At 38.8% G+C, this 12500-nt stretch overlaps 1 protein-coding gene across 5 annotated transcripts in view; it reads left to right on the top strand.

The window, feature by feature from the left end:
- The window catches only part of prdm11 (PR domain containing 11), a 176216-nt gene that overhangs the window by 146669 nt on the left and 17047 nt on the right, over positions 1 to 12500 (top strand). For 2 of the 5 annotated variants that reach the window (XM_078220397.1, XM_078220396.1), the window contains exon 11: positions 1615 to 5450. The exons of the other annotated variants lie outside the window; for them this stretch is intronic. In XM_078220397.1, the coding sequence (XP_078076523.1) occupies positions 1615 to 1751 (137 nt within the window). In that variant the 3' untranslated portion in view covers positions 1752 to 5450. Of the gene's footprint in view, positions 1 to 1614; positions 5451 to 12500 lie in introns of those variants that run through there. 5 annotated transcript variants of the gene reach the window in all.

Here is a 12500-nt window from a genome sequence, read left to right as displayed (position 1 = left end):
TCCAGTCCTCTGCAGCACCATATTTTAGAAGGCACAGCTGACCAATATCATTCATGCCACCCTTGCTGTATGTACTGATGGACGCGTACAGATCTGTGTAGGCACCTGAGTTGCATCTCCAGCAACTCCAATGGCTTGATCAGTGAAGTGCCCTCAGATTGTTCCTCTGCACAAGTAGTAGGACTCCTCCCAGGTGTCACTAACCATGTCCTTACAGGGTTGCATTTGTTTCCAAGGAGCCACCTGCTACTCTGCTTGGAGGAAAACCTGTGAAGAATAAGAAGGCATCATGGCAGCTTCCAGGGCGTCTTGCAAGGATGTGCATGAAAACCTTCCATTAGTCCCAGATCAGTTAAGCATTGATGGAATGGAATCCCTTTTGATGGTTAATTTGAAGGCACCTTGATTATTACTTGTGTGCAGTTTATAACTCTGTGTACATGTGGGACTCCAGCCGTTACAGCAAATGTAAAAACTCCCTGGCTCTGGTTGGCCTCATTCGTAGTAAGGTGGATGCCTTGGCAAAGGTCACCTGGGAGATACACTTGTGGGCAGCTGATTTTGAAATCCTATAGATGTCACTGGCAGATTCCTGGAGGCAAAGATATGCAGGGCTGTGGTGGCCTTGACAGCCATTAGCAATGCTTGCTCGCCTGGTCAACTGCCCTGTGCAAGGAGTCTTTTGAACTGGAGCTCTGCGTCCATCCCCTCTGTCTGATGCAGTGGCATTTGCCCAAGGAGAAAACAGCTGCTACTGCTGGTGGTGCTCTTGCTGCTCCTCGTGATGTTGCTCCATCTGCTTCTCATCAGAAGTCCAGCTGTGTAAGTTGCTCCCAAACTGCAGTGAAAGCTAACAGCAGGGAAGTGCTGATTGAGATGAGTAAATTCCAACTTTGTAGAATTGACTTCCAAGATGTTGGAAATCATCTGCAAAGCAGTGAAAGCACACTCTCAGAACACTCCTGTGACCAAATGCCTTTCACTTAACCTATGCTGTTTCACTGTTCCAGCTGTCAGTTTTACTGAGCCAGAATGCTGGGTCAAATTGCCTCTATGTATTTAAATGACTGACCCAACATCTTCAAGGCGATTTCCTGTGCAACTCGGAATGCATGCCGGTTAAAGGTGGAAGTGAGCGGGGGTCTTCACACGCCCACATTTTTGAGGGACATTACTCGCAAAAGCAAACCCCCCCCTCCCCTGCCTTAGGTACAACCCTATGTATAGATTCTGATGAGCAATCTATTTTTGATATTGGTCATTTACTGAGATCTGGATCTGCTGTGTAATTCAGAATATTCAGTTTGTATTATTGGAATATTCTTTTTTGACTTTACATAACCATAAAACACTTTGTGAGCTACAGTGAGCACCAGTGAGCTGGCATATTCTGACCCCAACTCTAGTACTTTGTGATTGATCCACTACTTCCAGAGGTGTCTGCACAGATTGAATGTGGTGTTATGTAATAAATTTGTTATTTCACTTTCATTCCACTTCCTGCTGTGCGTAAATCCTTAGTAGGTAATGGATTAAGACATAAATGTCATGTTCAAATAATCCTGTTGAAGTATATTAACCAAAACCTTTTACTTTCCACTTTGTATTTTGCAGCATATGTACAGCTGAAGTTCACATATGTGACGGACAAGGCATTTTATGCCATGGTAAACAGCAAGTGCAGCGACAGCAGGAAAAAAATCCGCTACATTTTGGGAGTCCGGGACAGAACTGAAGACACTCCCAACTAGTAGGAGTTTGGTGTGGGTTCCATGATGGAAATCGTGGGGCTAACAGTGAAGGAGACAAGATCGGGAATTGGGGTACCATGAAGAAGAAAATTTTTGTTTTGTCTAAATTATTAATGTCAGGCAATCCCCAAATTAACTGAGTCTACCAGAAAACAGTAATTGGTTACTTTTGATCATATATTAGAATTGGCTTTAATCTACTAATCTTTTTGTTCTAATAGCCACTGCCATGAGCATTGTGCAGCAGTCTATATGTGTTTAATTTATTCATTCAGGTCTTGTGATGCAAAAAACAGCTGACAACATTGCTGCCACAAAATAAAGCACATGGAAACCTATTCTTCGTCATTTATTTATGAAATTTAATCTGTACTGGATGAAAAAGCTACTTGAGGAAAAGAGTATTATTAATGAGAAATTACACAATTTTAATAGTAGCCAGAAGTGGCAATGATATTACCACCAACAGCTTTGTGCTTTTCACCTTGGTGATAGCTTTGATGTTTTGCACCATGTTTCTGTAGCACTAGTCCAGGGAGAGCACTGGTTCAGCCGACTGATTATTTGAGTTAGGCATGCGACTAATTAGAAGCTAATTTTATCTTTGGCTTCAGCACATTAAAAATATTGTGTCCCATCTGTCCATCCCAACATAAAGTAGATATGACCATTTGCTGTCAACGAAGCAGAACGCTAATGCATTTTTTTTTAGATTACATTTATGGTGAGGTAGACTTTTCACCTATTGCACTTCAGTGATAGCAGAGTTTGCTAGTTGCATACTATTAACCTATTTAAATTTGCTGGCCACTGAAAAGAGCATGCATTTTCTGCTGGCAGGAAATGCTGCTACTGCGAACCATGTGAAAATTCAACCCAATAACCTCCTAAACGTTGAAGATAATATATGATGAAGTTGGAAAATGATACCGATAACACTAATTTTATTTTTTGTATTGCGTTGATGCATGTTTTCTTTTTGCAGCCTCTTAAGCTGCTCATTTGATTTTCCAATTGTTGAAATTGACATGTGAAGTTGAGTACCACTGTATCTTTTGGTTGCACTCCTAGATGGGGCATGAATTGCTAAAATTATAGTATTCAAGTGTTTACTTTAACCAAGTGCCCCTTCTTGTAATTAGTCATCTAATTGCATGATGATGGAGGAGAAACTCTCTGATCTATGGGAGGCCACAAAGATCATGAAATATGAAGCAGCCCTGAGATAATCGAAAATTAAGTTGAGGATGACGCATATGCTATTTAAAACTAGTTCTAGACAATCCATCTTTATTTATGATGTTAAAGACTAGTTTGCAAAAGATAAATTTTAATTGTTTCTCTCCAATATATTCACCAAAGTACGGCATATAATTTTAGATATACATTCTAAGGAGGAAAAAGGCAATAATTCAGAAAATAATCAAATTTCATCAACTATATTGAACTTGGTGGTAAAGATAAATATTTTAACCATAGTCCTGTTTTAATGCTCTAGGTATAAAAACTAGCATTTGATTTGCATTTTTGATTATTTTCTGTACCTATTCATGACATTTTAGTAATCTGTGTACATGGCCTCTGGACCTCTACTGTATCTAGTTTTTCTATATTTAGAAAATACTCTGATCTGTCTGTTTGAGGTTAAAGTGAAACTTCTCACACTTAATTGCATTAAAATACATTTGCCAGTTTTGTCTATTTACTTAACCTGTTAATATTTCCTCATAATATAATGCTCCTATCTACAGTACTTCTAATGCTGCCTATCTTTGTGTCATTGGCAAACTTAGACATGTGGCTCTCTATGCCATCATCCAAGTTGTTAAATAAGTCCCAACACAGATCCTATGGTCAAATCCTGCCAATTAGAATACTTACTTATTAATCCTCTCTGGCCCTGCCACTCAACCAATTTCATAACCAGTTTAATAAGTTGCCTTCAATACCATGAGTTTATCAGAGAACTTATCAATGTATTTACCAAAAACTGTTGTTTTAAACTTAATTAGGGGAATTGATTCCAAAATGCAACACCCTTACAACTCAGCAAATTTATCCATTGTTGTGATTACCGGGGTTAACCTCCTAACCATCTTGAGTTAACTAACCTTAGTAGCATTGTACTTGGCTCCACTTCCTAGATTGAGGAGAAAATTGCCACGGTTTCTACTCTTTACTATTGTCCAATGGTCCATGCTAGATGTGTGTTTGTGATGTCTTGTCTAGGCAGTGTCTCAAATATGAATATTGACTACTTGGACAAAGTATGTAAAGGAACTCATGTGTCATCTCTGACAAACAGTCAATACCTACAAATGAGGAGAGGAGAATATGGTGATAAAAAGAAATAATCCATTATTGGTGTAAAAGACAAGCTAATTATTTGGGTATCAGAAAGGTAGAGCAGAAATAACTGACAAAGGAGGCAGAATTCCATTGATCCCTGCAAATTGGCGTGTCGTTTTGGTTTCAGTTTAATCAAAGCTAGAATGTATTTCATACCCTTTGGCCCTTGGTCAGTCCAGAAGAATTTTAATCCCAAATATGATTTAAGAAAGTACAAAGTGCTACGATTTGCTTGTTTTTTGGTACCATTTTTCTAGAAAATGTAGCTGTTACATTCATCACTGAACTTCTTTAATACTTGAAATTACTGTGAATTAATTTACTTTTGTCAAATATGTACATTTAAAACTGAGGGTCAGATTTGGTTCAGTTTAATCAAACATGTTAAATGAGCTCAGTTTTCCAATTCCATTTGATAGAGTAGGTCAATGTAGAGTCATCCAGTGTTCTTGCATTCTGACCAATAACCAATAGGAAGAGGTTGTATTGTGGATTTGGTATAGTCACTTGTTTTTCAAGCTAGATTTAAGTATTATCTTGGAACAATCAGCAGTGGATTTTAACCTTCATATCCTGAGTGCATCTGAATCACTTACAATGAAATGTGATTAAATGGTTATAGCTGTTTTTAAGTCCATCTATTTGAGAATTTATTTTTAGTACTGTAAAACCCACATGTTTTATCTTGGTTTGGAAGTAGCATCTTTATTGTCAAGAGGATATAAATGCGACCTTGAGCACGTATCTTATATGAATTTATGAAACCCATAAACTGGTCAAATGAAGATTGATTTTGGGGCTAATATCTTGAGGCGCATAACTTTACAATATATATCATTACTTTGTTGGCCCACAGAGGATCATATGTGATAGACTGGGATTTTCTACATGTTCCTCAGTGTTGGAATGATGAAAGTTTTCCCAGGGTGTTTTCACTTGCCTCCTCAAAATCTTCCTGAAATCATGTAATCAAACTTCAACAAAACCTGGGTTCAAATTTGTATTTAAATTCCTCCCACAGTATGAAGTAATTAAGTATTTATTTCTGCTGCATCGCATTCTCTTAACATTGATGCCAATGGTTCCTGAAGTGGATGTTGCAAGTAGTTGTCTGATGTTTGTATTTGGTGGAGGGTCTAATGTTTATGATTCTCACCTTGTTGATTGCAGGAATGGAAGAAACCATGACAAATGTGAATATATTTCAGCATAGTCAGAAGGAAATTCATGTAGCTGGGATATATGTCCTGGAAGTTATGATTTTTTTTGTGTATCCCTCAATTAGTAACACATTGGCAGACAAATTGTTCTGTAAGTGGCATCTGAAAATGTTATAAATATATATTTTTACAAATTGACCTGTTTCATTTTTCAGTAAACATTATGTTAATATTACAAAATTTAGCTTTATTTTATTCTGTTTATCTGTTATTACTGATTGAGGGGAACAATATCCATGCTGGCAAGCAAAATTTTTAACATTCAATGTCACCATAAGATATGCGGTAAAAGTTTAGTACAAACCAAATGTAGGGTTCAGGACTATAATTTAAGCTGCAAATGAGCGAGACCTGCTACATTGGTGTGATATGACAATTTCTCAAACTCCAGTCAACTTCAAAGTAGTTTTACACTATTAATATTGAATTATCCAGATAATTTGTATGAAGTGACTGAAATAAGAGGGATAGACAGTGTTTATTTTCACCAATTTGAGTGGGATTGTCAATTGATGCAAAGTTATAGAAAAATTGGAACAGGAAGAGGTCATTTCGTCCCTCAAACCTGTTTCACCATTCAGTGAGATCATAACTAATCTGGGACCCAGGTCCAAATAACCGTTTGTGTCCTGCATTAAAGATGACAAAAGTATTGAACCAGGAAAGGTATTGTGAGATTTTCAAGAGGGTGACTGCAAAATGTTTTGGCAATTGCTAAGACTTGTTTGGGAGTGGAGAATATAGCCTTTGGGGATTTGCAAAAGGTAACGAAAATTAAATTAATGGAATTGGCAGATGAGTTGAAGGACACAAGCGGTTATTTGGACTTGAATACGTGGTTTTTCATCCCATCAGCTATGTCATTAATGAAGACAGTGAATAATTGATGTTCCATCCTTACAATGGATTACTGTTCACATCCTGCCAATTACAATATCTGCACATTATCTGTCCTCTCTGTCACCTTTCACCTTTCCATTTTCCCAACTACATCAATAATTTGTCTTCAGTTCAATAAGCTTCAATTTTAGCTAACAGCACCTAATGAGGAACTTATTCAAATGTCATCTGGAAGTCCACATAAACAACATCCATAGACCTTCCCCTGTCCACTAATTTTATTACCTCTTCTAAAATCGGATTCAATGGCTTAAAGTTCTCTGGTTTCCCTGTTCTCTTTCTTAAATAGCAGAGTGACAAGCTAAATTTTCCAGTCTAAATAAATGGTTCGTTGCTAAATCAAGTTAGAACATCTATAATGTTTCTCATCTTTTTCTAAAACACTGAGGTGGTAACCATCTTTTCCTGGGAATTTGTTACTCTTTCATGCCATTAATTTTTTTATTACTATTATCTTGCGTACTTTAATTTTATTGAGTCCATATCTCTCATTCATTAATAGTTTCCTTTGGGTGTCTGGCAGTTATATAGGCTACTATGACCTCTTCCAATATTCTAAATGTTGACGCTAAGTAATTTTCCATCTTACCTGCTATTTCCTCATTTTCATTGGCAATATCACTGTGATCGGTTTTCAAGGGACCAACATTGTTTCTGACCATGATGTTTTTCCTGGTATAATTGTAAAAGTATTTGTGTTGATGTCGATGTTACTTGCAACTTTCCTTTCAAACTTAGGTTCTCTCATATGTCTAGTTGTCCATGGCTATCTTTCTTGGCAACTAGAACTCTTGCCCTTTAGGGATGTAAACTGGTTCTGTTTAATGGTAAATTCCTTTTCGAATGCTTCTTTCTGATCATCTGTCATTTTACTCATTAATAGATTTATACAGTTTATTGTGGACAACCCATGTCTCGTCGCATTGAAGTAATTGTTACCGAAATCTGGAATTTTACATATGTTTTACACATCTGCCTTTCAAACACTATTTTGCGGCCTCACTGTGGCTGGGCCAAACAGGCAAGCTAAAAGTGCATCGACTTTTGGCAGCACCAGAAGATCACGGCGGTGGAATGGGCTGGAAAACCTGGCCTATGTTGAACTTGGTTACATTATGATCACTATTAGATAAATGTTCACAAACTATTAGTTTGTTAATTAAAATTGTCTCATTACAAACATGGTCTGCCCTCTTGTTGGTTTTACGACACATGTTTCAGAAAATCTTCCCCACAACCTTTCTGACAGGTGCTAGCCTGTTTATCCCAATCCATATGAAAGTTAAAATCATCCATTAAAACCACTCTGCCTTTGCTACATGCTTGTCTAATTTCAGAATCTTTAACATCATTATTCCTTTGAAACTCATCTCCAAACTCTGTGGCCTGGGCCTTGGTTCCTCTCTCTGCGACTGGATCCTGAACTTCCTAACCCACAGACACAATCAGTAGGGATTGACAACACCTCCTCCATGATCATCCTCAACACCAGTGTCCCACAAGGCTGTGTCCTCAGCCTCCTAATATACTCCTTATACACCTATGACTGTGTGGCTAAATTCCCCTCCAACTCGATTTTCAAGTTTGCTGATGGCACCGCTGTAGTGGGTCAGATCTCAAACAATGACGAGACAGAGTACAGAAATGAGATAGAGAATAGGGTGAACTGGTGCAACGACAATGATCTCTTCCTCAATGTTAAAGTGAAGGAGATAGTCATTGACTTCATGAAATGTAGTGGAGAACATGCCCCTGTCTACAATGGGGATGAAGTAGAAATGGTCGAGAGCTTCAAGCTTTTAGGTTTCCAGATCATCAACCATCTGTTCTGGTTCCTGACACTATAGTTAAGAAAGCCCACCAATGCCTCTACTTTCTCAGAAGACTAAGGAAATTTGGCATATCAGCTACGACTCTCACCAACTTTTACAAATGCACCATAGAAGGCATTCTTTCTGGTTGTATCACAGCTTGGTATGGCGCCTGCTCTGTCCAAGACCGCAAGAAATTACAAAGGGTCATGAATGAAGCCCAATCCATCACGCAAACGAGCCTCTCATCCATTGACTCTGTCTACACTTCTCGCTGCCTCAGAAAAGCAGCCAGCATAATTAAGGACCCCATGCACCCCGGACATACTTCCACTTTCTTCGTCGGGAAAAAAGTACAAAAGTCTGAGGTCACATACCAACTGATTCAAGAACAGCTTCTTCCCTGCTGTCATCAGACTTTTGAATGGATCTACCTCGCACTAAGTTGATCTTTCTCTACAACCTGGCTATGACTGTATAGCATGCAAGAAAAAATACTTTTCAGCGTATACTAATATATGTGAGAATAATAAATCAAATCAAAATTTATACAGGCTATTACTTCACAGCTACTACTGGAGCCCATACGCAACCTCTGCTATCTTAAATCTTTTTCTATTAATTTTACACATGAAGTCTTCAGCTCTCATTATGTTCTCTTTTAACATTGGAATGATTTCATCCTTAATCATCAGTTAATCGATACAGCAACGTGATAATGACCACATAATCTGTTTGTGTGACGTTGATTGAGGAATAAATATAGCCAGGAAACAAACCCCATTTCTTCTTCAAAATAACATTTCTTTTACCTCTACCTGAGAGGGCAGAATAAGCCTCAAGTCTAATCTGAAGGACAGTTCTTCTGACACTGTAGCACTCCCTCAGTACTGCACTGGCACTCCCAATGCCAGCCTAGATATTTGGGCTCAAGTCCTAGAGGGGTCTTGAAGTCAGCACTTTCTGACTCAGGCCAGCGTCCTACTAACTAAGCTGCAGTGGGCACATAATTTCCTCTACAATTTTCGCTTTCTTTCCTGTACCTATTATAATCTGATACATTTGGTTCCCAGTCCCAACCATCTTGCTGCCATGTCACAGTAATCGCAACCATGTCATACCCTCCAAGTTGAATTTATGCCATGCAATGTATTCCTTATATTCTGTATATTTGCATAAAAATAGTTCATTTCCTATTTCTGTCTCCTGTAAATCTTCAAATTTTCTCCCTTATCTGCATCCCTCAAAGCACAATTTTGGCTTATAGTTTTCAAACTATTATCTACCTTTGCCACCTGAGCCCTCTCTCCCAATTACTAAATTAAAGACATTGTGCGGAATCTTGCACTCTGTGCACAGAGTGCTGACTGGGGTGAAAAAACAATGTGTAATTCTCCAGCACAGCTGAGTGTTCTCTCCAGATTTTCTGGCAGTCTGTGCTCAGAAAATCTGGGGACGTGATTTCTGCCATCATGCTGTGGGGTGGGGCCTGAAAGATCTGGCAACGGTGGCTCCACAGAGAATGGGGCATCCTTTTTAAAGGGCATCCCAATATGCGAAATTCCCCTCTCTCCCCTGGACAGAGGGGACAGCCCCACTAGTAGTGTGGCCATCTCCACGCCCCCACCACCGCACACACTCCTACGCACACAAACATGCACACAAGCACTGCCAGGTGGGGGAAGTACCAGGGCACTGCCAGGGCATAGCTCTCCTCCCTCCGTCCCCCAACTCCCGGGCTATACTTACTTTGCGCCCCCAGTGGGTTCCACTCAACAGCTTCTGGTTTTTCAATAGCTGTTGTAATCTCGTTGACGTAACTTCATGTCGACAAGGGAGAATTTCCTTTCCTGGGGGCACAAATGGTCAGGGAAGCCCTTTAAATATGTTTGAACTTATTTAAATTAAGTTCCCACCCTTTCTTGGCAGGAACGTCATAATCACCAGCAAGGGGTGCAGAAAATTGGAACACAAGATCTCACCAGCAAGAATCTTGTTTTCTGACTTTCACAAGATTTTGTGCCCACATTGCCATTTGAGTTTACGGCGAATATGGGTGCACAACCACCCTCATTGTGACTGCTTTATTTATAATATCCGCTAGAACCCTATTCCCAGATTGGTTCAAGTGGAACCTGTCCCAGTATTACACTCCTGTCCTCGTACTGTCCAATGCCAATGTCCAATGAAATAAAACCCCTTTTTCCCAAATTACTCCTTCAGCCATCTGTTCACTTCCCTAATCTGATTATCCGTATACAATTTTGCATGTGACTAATAATCCAGACCCTTTAGGTCCTGTCTTTTAATTTAGCTAATAATTCTTGGTGCTCTCCAGATCTCTTGCCTAGTCTGTCCATGTTGATGGGCCCAACCGGAACAGTGCCTGAATCCTGTCCCCCTCTCAATATCCTTTCAAGCTGTGGATAGATGTGTGCCATAGACCAGTGGATAATGGATTGTCAGTGGATAAACTCATTTTATTTGGAATATTCATATCCATGAGAGAGAATATTTTAACCTGTCAGATTCAAACTCAAATCTAGGAAGCAAGAAGAAAGTGCTCTAACCAATTGCAAGACTAAGGACCAGTTATATAGATATAGCTCTTTACTGTTCAGTGCTCTACATTTATATTATTTTGCACTTCTTCTTTCTGCAGTGTTCTGGGTTCAGATACTTCTGTCACCTAAGTGTTTTACCTTTGGCTGTAAAATTAATTTTTATGTGGCAAATATTCTAACACAAATGGCTTTTATAATATGGTAGGGCTGTATCCTTATGAATTATGCTCTGCATTGAGCACAATTATTAACAAAAGTAATAATGCTGAAAATCTGATGTATGAACAGAAAGTACTAGAAATGCATAGCAGGTCAGTCAGCATCTAAGAAAGGAGAGACAGATTAACTTTTCAGATGGACGCTTTGTTCAGAACTCTTCTGATGAAGCACCATACCTGAAATGTTAATTGAGCTTTCACTTTTGGCTGCTGACTAGCCTTTGTTTTTACTGCAGAACTAGGATACTACTTGTTTTCAAGTGAAGAGCCAGGCACAGGAGGAATGCAGAAATGAAACTCTTTTTTTCCCAAGCAATGAATCCAGTAAACAACTTATTTATCTCAGAATTGTTCCTAAATTGAGTTGTTGGCACAATAGAAGGATTATTGCCCCTGTTTGACAGTGTAAGAACTTCAAGTTTATTTTTAAAGCTTGGCATTTGCTTTTAGTTTCACCCAAAGCAATGGCTTTTTTTTTGGGTATGATCTTAGCTGTGCCATAAGCAGCTTGACATGATTTTGTTTCCACATTTAAGGTCTATTAAACAACATAATGACATTATTTGAAAAACTTTTGATAGGAAATATTTATTATTTAATTCACTCTGATACACTTCACTCTCTCCCCACTTGTTTTTAAATGATTCCAATCTTTTCACCACTTTGTCTGGCAGTGTATTCCTCCAATGTCATTGTCTTCACAAACTCAGTTCCCTAGCCACTGACTCCATCAGTCTCCCTGGCCACTGTTTGATGGTGTACCCGGATCTCCTATTTGACTCTTGAGCAATGTTCCCTCTATGTTATGTGGCAGGCAGCAACCCAAAGATTCCCTTCCAGCCCCTTAAAGTTACCACACAAAATATTTTAAGTTCCCACACACTTAGAATGCATAGATGGGCATGACAAAACAATTTAGAAATTACATTGCTCCTGAACAAAGTTCAGACCCTCACCCTCCCCATCATTGCCTATTTCCACCTCTATAACAGCAACTCTTCCTGAAATCCTCAAACATGCCTTTGTAACTTACTTCTACATTCAACCAATCCAATAGTCTTAGCTGATCTTCCACCTTGCATCCTCAATAAACTTGTGCTCATCTAAAACTCCAAAGCCTTTATCTTAACTCGCCCCAAGTTCTTTTCATCCATTCCCATTTTGTTTCCTGACTCACATTAGTCTTTGAATTTAAAAATGTTTATTCTTGTCTTCAAATTCCTCCGTGGCATTACCCTTCCATATCTTCATATCTCAATACCTCCTCCAGCCCTACAATGCCAAGATTGCTGCACTCCTGTAATTCTAGTCTCTTTACTTCCCCAATCACTCCACTATTGATGACCATTCCTTTAGCTGCTCGGGCCCTATATCTGGAATTCCCTCCCTATCTCTTTCCTCTTCTGAAACATTCCTTGAAAGCTACCCCTCTGACCAAACTATTGGTCATCTGTCCTGTTGTCTCCTTACATGGCTCTGCATCAAATTTACACTTTCTAATGCACTTGAGACATTTTATTACATTAAAAGGACAATATTAATACAAGTTGCTGAATGATTACTATTTCTCAACACTTAAATTGGCTTTCAACTGGAAAATGTTTTATTTCAGTCATTTTTTATGTGTGTTTTATGAAGGCATTTAAATTACAGCTGAAGCATTAGTGAGAGGCAGTTTTGTTTTGCA

The sequence above is a fragment of the Mustelus asterias genome, chromosome 9 (assembly GCF_964213995.1).
Source record: "Mustelus asterias chromosome 9, sMusAst1.hap1.1, whole genome shotgun sequence".
In the NCBI taxonomy this organism is placed as follows: domain Eukaryota; kingdom Metazoa; phylum Chordata; class Chondrichthyes; order Carcharhiniformes; family Triakidae; genus Mustelus; species Mustelus asterias.
The sequence above is the reverse complement of the archived record's forward strand: the minus strand, read 5'-3'. Positions and strand labels throughout refer to the sequence as shown.